Raw genomic sequence first — 7,147 nt, 5'->3', positions numbered from 1 at the left:
TATTTAGTGTTCCGGTCATAACTGTTCGCATTTATTTTGAAGTAATGAATTAAAATGAAATACATACAAATACATATGATCTCATCTTTAAAAGAGGATGCCGCACCGTGACTCACTTTATTACATTTTAACCTTCGGCAGGAGGACATGGAATACTTCCATTGAGCAGCCTACAAGCGTTTTCCTGTTTATGCTTATGGACAAATCGTCTTAATGGCATTTTTATATTATATACTGCCCCTTACTATCTTACATTTTTTCACTATTTCTTTTAACTTGTATTCTTCCAGGTTGGCTGTAAATAATCTACATTATGTAAGCAATGTCCTAGGCATAAAAGACCCAATACATAAGCAAAAAATATCTCTAAAAGCTATGGATGTTGTTCTATTTGGACCGCCACGAGGTAAGCAATATGCACAGTTCTGCATGCTTAAATGTAGGGTAATTAATTGGGCAATCGATTGTTATTGGCAGAAACAGGCACTCGCTGGAAGGATTATATTCTTGTCACTCTTTTATTAAGTGCTATAATAGGATGTTGGTATGCCTACCAACAAAATAAAAATGCTAAGCGGCACTTGCGTCGCATGGCACAGGACATGGAAGGATTACAACGGGCTGAACAAAGTCTACAGGAAATGCAAAAGGTACACTTGTGAATTGGAAATGCCAGAATAACAATTTTGTATAAGTCTAAACTTTTTATTTAGGAATTGGAGCTAGCTCGTATGGAGCAGGAAAATGTTGCAACGGAGAAAATGGATCTTGAAAGGCGCCTTAAAGAAGTGCCTTCCCTTAGTTCGTCTAGCTCAGATCTTGAGGTACAGCAGCTAAAAAAAGAAATTGAAATGTTGCGCAATGAATTAACACGTGCTGAGTTCGAGCTGGTTGATAATTGCTGGGCGCCCCCTCAGCAGTTGCAATCATGGTTACAGTACACATATGAGCTGGAAAGCAAAAACCATCAAAAAAAACGCATTTGTGCTGAGAAACAACTTCAATCCGCGCGTGAAGCATGTGAAAAATTACGTAAAAAGCGATCAAGCTTGGTTGGCGCTTTTGTTTCAACCCACGGTAAGAGCATTGATGACGTTGATCGCTCTATTGTCGAGGCACGTAACGCGCTTGGAGAAGTAACCAACGAGTTACAGGAACGCCTGCACCGTTGGAAGCAAATTGAAACGTGTCTAGGCTTAAATATTGTCAATAACAACGGATTAACATACTTAGAGAATGTTCTCTATAGCCGTAATGGTGGTATTACTGGCAGCATCGGTGGTGTCAATTCCACAAAAGGTTCTAGAGGTACAAATTATTAATTCATTTTTAATATTGAAAATATCTCTCATATGTTTGGACTTCCAGCGCGGATCACATGCAGCACAGACGACTTGGATGATGATTCAGTACAAGGTAAGATGCATTTTGAGAATTTTTCACTGCTTGCCACGGAGTAACTTTGTTGCGTTTGACTGGAAAGATAGCAATGGAAAACTCTACCTTGCGGAACCAATATTTGATTGACCAACGAACATATTTTTAGCAGTTATATTCACCTAATTACTTTTGAAAATTTTCTGTTATATATGAATATACTTATATACATATGCATATGAAATGCAGTTCGTCAATCGACTATTAATAGTAACATTTTATTATATAATTTAATTATGAAATCAAGGCTGCAAACCGGTACTTGGAAGACATACATCATTCTGCAGATCTTTATACTTAAAAACATATATGTATGTGACTCAATATAAATTTAGAAAATATTAAACTTCGTTTACCACCAATAAATTTGTTTATCCCATATCTCCTTCTTGGTTTGCAGCTTTTATTTACTCCCAGTTTTAGAAATGGTTACTGTCAATGCAAAAAACGTTTTACGGAAGCTACATAAATATTATATTATTGCATACAATATATTTATATTATTCAGTTAAGAGCAGTCATTCTTATTAAATCGTAAGCTGTTCGACAATTGTTTTACTCTATGTAAGTATATATAATAATCATCATATTATATAATTACTTTAAAAAGAGTGACATGCAGCTGCTACGAAAATATGATACAAATGTATTATGATCACGCGAATTGTGATTCCTGAAAAGTCAGCTTCACTTAAAAAAAAACTAGTGAAACTCTTTTTAATAACGACTGCTTGTAAATGTTTTAATAAAAAAAAATTGAACTACGTACGTACATAAATACAAATCGCTTATTTACCTATATCTGTCATATTTCCAAAAAGTTTTTTTTTGCAGAAAATGCGTTTAAAGTTTTCTATTCAGTATTACTGCTGAAAAAAATAATAATATCTATTGTTATAACTGGAAGGGTATTCACGATATGAACCTTGCATAAGAAATGGTAATTCGATGCAAAAGTCGATTTTATTAACTTATGACAATATTCAAGTAAATGAGCGATATATGTATTTGTGTTTGTAATATGATCTAAATTGTAATTAAGATTTGAATCTAAATTGTAAGGATACATGTGTTAATAAATATGATTTTCACCTAAATTTCATTATGCTCTTATCTTCCATTGTTACCTTGTAAAGTACACCTTTATAGATTTTACTTCAAATAAACACTGGATTGTTTTTCTCATATTTTTTTTCGTAAACACTTCTTTTGTTTAATTAATTTGGGCGTTATCCTTTCTGGAGCTTGTTCGTCATATTTATAAATGTATATGCATATATATCAATTTTTGTACATTGTGCAATTAATAAACGTTTTATATATCGTTGTATAAACCTCTATGTAATTGAAAAAATATTTAAAAAGCGATAAAAAATACAAATAGTTTTGTGAGAGTCATCATGTTTGTAAATAATAATTTTATAATATAAATTGATAATTAAAAAAAACACAGGTCGTTTTATGAGTTTTATTTATTTTCTATATAGTACAATTTTATCACCACGCCCAGAAGGGGATTTTGAAAATCCGTATCTAACACTGTTTTAAAGCTAGAGCACCAAATGTTGCATATAAGCCACACAAGGCATACAGTAATTAGATCCTGTATCGCAACACGTTTAAAGCTAGAGTCATCAGGTTGATTTATTCTATAATTGGGTTAACTTTTATACTGTTTTAAATGATTTATGTATATTTTTTAGCGAGCTATGTTTTGTAGTCTTAAAAGTTCATAATATAATACTTAAAGATGGTTTATTACTCAATAAAGTAACTAATTTTAATAAAATTGACTGCCGGATCTTGCTTATTAGTAAATATTAACCTATTATCTGTATAGAAGTGTAAATTGAAATCGTAATGGATAATAACGTTTGTACAATATTAAAATATGAATCAAAACCCTGATGTTGAAATTGAAAATTATCTCATGACTTGTATTTGCTTAGGAAATCATGTCGACATTTTAGAGGTTCTACTAAATATGGAAGCGGAAAACTCACCATATTGCTTACCACAATAATCAAAATTGGAATTTACTTTGGAGTGAGTATTGGTCTTATAGTGATTAGTTCAGTGCGTTGAATTTCCTCTATCCTGTGTAAATAAGTATTTGTCGCTCAATGCGGGATCTTGGCTTATAACTAAAAAGTATGCAAAACCATTAGGTGCAGTATCCCCAATTCCCAGAAATAATAATGTAATCATTTTGATAAGACCTTCAAACTATGATTACTGTATTAAGCATAGACTTGTTGCCAATATGGCACATTAAGTGACAGAGTTAAAAAGCATAGTAAAATTGCAGATCATAAAGTAGTAATGTGCTGCATCCCACTCACTGCCGAACTGATCGAGGGGCGCATTCGTGTAGTTTATGACACGAGTCGCAAAGTAACAAGTAAGAGGTTTTAGTTGGGAGCTCCCGACCAGGGGATACCCTGAACCCTCTTATTCCAGAGGTTCTAGTCAGGAGTTCCCACTAGGGGATACCCTGAACCCTCTTCTTCCAACACCAAATAAATTAATAAAAAAAAGTTTTCTTGGCAGGGCTCGAATTTGCAACTGACCGCATTACTTACTGTCGACTCTACTCAACAGCCAACAACCAGCAAAAAAAAAAAATAATAATACTTCCCCCGGTAGGGCTCGAACTTGCGACAGACCGCACCACTTGCTATGCCTCTACTCAGCAGCTACACCAACAATTAGGTAGTTACGATAAAAAAAAGGAACTAAAATAACATTACAAAAAAAAGATGCAATTACCATGCTATTAGAATGCTAAGCAGACGCGCATGAATGTGTGTGTGTACATGTATACAGAAATTCTTAAAGCTGCTGCCCCATTCAATTGCGCAGTTGCATATAACTTTGGTTTTTCTTAACCGATCTTTATGAAATTTTCTACAGTATATCTTACTGTACCATAGAATATTTTTGTATTCTGAAAAAGTCAATTGCATTTAAATTGGTTGGAAATAAAAGTTGGGTTATTAACTTGATTTATAGCTCTGTGGTGGTAGCGGGGAGGTGGCGATAGGTATGAAATGAAAGATACTTGAAATATCTATAATATTCTAGAAGCAACATATCATGTTTCGTGGCTCTAGCTCTTATTATTTACCCAATTTGTTTCCTCGCCAGGAGTATTCCTCCAAGGCGAACTTCTTGATCATAAAGACGGCCATCGCTACCTGGGAGTCTACCTTGATCGCAGGCTCATTTGGTGCAAACACATCGCAACAACATGCCACAGCGTACGTCAAAAACTAAAAAGTATGGCTTGGCTCCTTAAGGCAAGCAACAAGCTTTCTCTGAGCAATAAGGTGCTGCTTTATAAAACCCTCCTGGCCCCAGTCTGGCACTATGCAAGCCAAATTTTCGGCACGACAGCAAAATCTCACTTGAGGAAAATAAGTGTCTTCCAAGCGAAGGTAACCAGACAGTGCTGGGGCTCCCTGGTATATCCGCAACCGGGCCCTAGCAAGAGACCTAAAGGTCCCCTTGGTGGGCGACCTTCTACGTCAGCAGTCCACCAGCTACATGGCTTGTCTTTCTGCCCACCCCAATATATTGGCTAGAAGACTTTTCAGAAGAAAGCGACGGAGACTTCGCAGAATCCACCCCATCGACCTCCCAAGCCAGGTAATCACTTAAAAAAAAAAAAGAAAAAACGTAATAATAGTCATACTAAAGATATAAGATAAATTGAATAATTATAAAACTTAATAGGTAATATTAAGTATGTTTATCCCATTATAGTCAAGCTAGGTTAAGATGCTCATGTATAGTATCAATAAATTAGCTAATAAAAAGAGAAAAAAAAAACCCAATTTGCTATAAAAAAAACAGTATGTCGATATCGATTTTTGTCGATTGCTTTAAAACGGAGTAAGTTATCGATTATCGGAAACAAACTCGATCTGCTCGGGAACTAGGAGCATCTACATCTAAAATTTCCCTAGCTCTTATAGGTTCTGATATCCTTGCGTTCATACATACGGACGGACGGACGGACGGACAGACATACGGAAATGGCTATATCGACTCGGCTATTGATGCTGATCAAGAATATATATACTTTATGGGGTTGGAGATGCTTTCTTCTGCCTGTTACATACATTTGCGTTTTGCAAAAATACAATATACCCTTTTTACTCATTTTTAATGGGTTCGGGGTATAAAAAAACGCTCCTAAATTATCTTGTGAAACTACCCGTATTAGAACCAATCAGTCGGAAAAAAATACAATCATTCACCTATGTAAATATTCAGGAATCTTTGGGTCGACAGAACAGTTTTATGAAAAACCTAACAATTGTAAAGATTTCATTAATATTCTGATATGCCGTAAGAATAAAATTGTTAACCTAAGCCATACCGATTTTATACCAACATTAGCTAGGGGCAAAAGAGCGGAACACTTAAAAGAAATAAAGGAGGTTGGCGATGTATCACCTTACACAACAACTTCAACGGCAATATAACATGATATGGCACTTAAGAACATATAACGACAACAACAACACAACCGGACGCATCAATGGTCAACACTTCGACAACGCGGCAAAGACCATCATAAAACCAGAGAGCCCAATCATACAGATGACACCAGAAGAGGTTAATATGTTGTCTTTGAAATACATAAAAGCTTTGCATATCAACAACATTGAACATCTGCACAATCTAAAAACCCAGTCAAACATTAAAAGGGTCACAATTGTGACGTTGTTTATATTCGCCATACTCATCCGCATCAGCCTCCACACACTTCGAAGCAAATATAAAACCGTCACGCTACAAGTGAGTCAGATTTCTTTACAAGTTGTTCCAAATACAAAGACAACTACAACAATACAGTCAACGCAAACGATCCGACGCAACCTACCACAATTTCAACTTAATGATTTTCCATATTTTTGACGGTCTGCTTGGGGACAAGCAGAAATTAAGAGGGGAAGAGTTAACGAAACATGAATTACACAATTTCCCGCTTCGGTCAAGCACCCGAGGCCATACCTAAAAAATGCAAAATTAAAAGATCCCAGCATAAAAATTCCTTTAAAAAAATAACATGCCACCGGATGCCCAACGATGTTGCAACTGTCGTCTACAGCGCTGCCAACGCCGATACCGAGAACTGAATTGATTTAAGAAATACAGTCAAAAAATTATTTTCCATTATCAAACGTCTAAGCAATTGTTAAAAAGTTTTGGAATTATTCAAATCTTTAGCTTATAGGTGTGCTGTCTCATACGAAAATCGGATTCTAATATCGATTGCAGAAAGACTATACTTGAACCATTTTTGCCAAGCCGACTACGTTACTAAACTAAGTATTGAATTTTGAAATTTTCAAAGATCTTTGTTAAAATTCATCTGATGAGTATTTCGCTCTTTTTGAAAAATCCATCTCTCGGTGGAAATGGGGGCCAAAATTTGGTGGGTGGCGTTTCGTCCTCAAATTCATTTCCATGGATCTTCATATCCAATCATTTGAGACGTGTTTCACATTTTTGTGAAAAATGTGTATACCCTTGCAGAGGTTATTATAATTTTGTCGTGAAATGTGTAACGCATAGAAGGAGACATCTCCGACCCCATAAAGTATATATATTCTTGATCAGCATCAACAGCCGAGTCGATATAGCCATGTCCGTCTGTCCGTCTGACCGTCTGTCCGTCTGTCTGTTTCTATGCGAACTA

General features: G+C 35.4%; 1 protein-coding gene across 1 annotated transcript; it reads left to right on the top strand.

Moving 5' to 3' along the window:
* The first annotated feature begins 294 nt into the window (after positions 1-294).
* On the top strand, positions 295-2,812 carry LOC115769069 (stromal interaction molecule homolog). Its single transcript, XM_030713782.1, has 5 exons — positions 295-406; positions 478-650; positions 714-1,308; positions 1,369-1,416; positions 1,484-2,812. Exons 1-5 carry the CDS (start codon positions 376-378, stop codon positions 1,525-1,527), a joined length of 891 nt encoding a protein of 296 aa, XP_030569642.1. The 5' UTR covers positions 295-375; the 3' UTR covers positions 1,528-2,812.
* Positions 2,813-7,147: the final 4,335 nt, after the last annotated feature.

This window comes from Drosophila novamexicana, unplaced genomic scaffold (assembly GCF_003285875.2).
Source record: "Drosophila novamexicana strain 15010-1031.04,08,12 unplaced genomic scaffold, DnovRS2.1 tig00002250-arrow-arrow-pilon, whole genome shotgun sequence".
Taxonomy (NCBI): domain Eukaryota; kingdom Metazoa; phylum Arthropoda; class Insecta; order Diptera; family Drosophilidae; genus Drosophila; species Drosophila novamexicana.
This window is presented reverse-complemented; position numbering and strand designations above follow the sequence as displayed.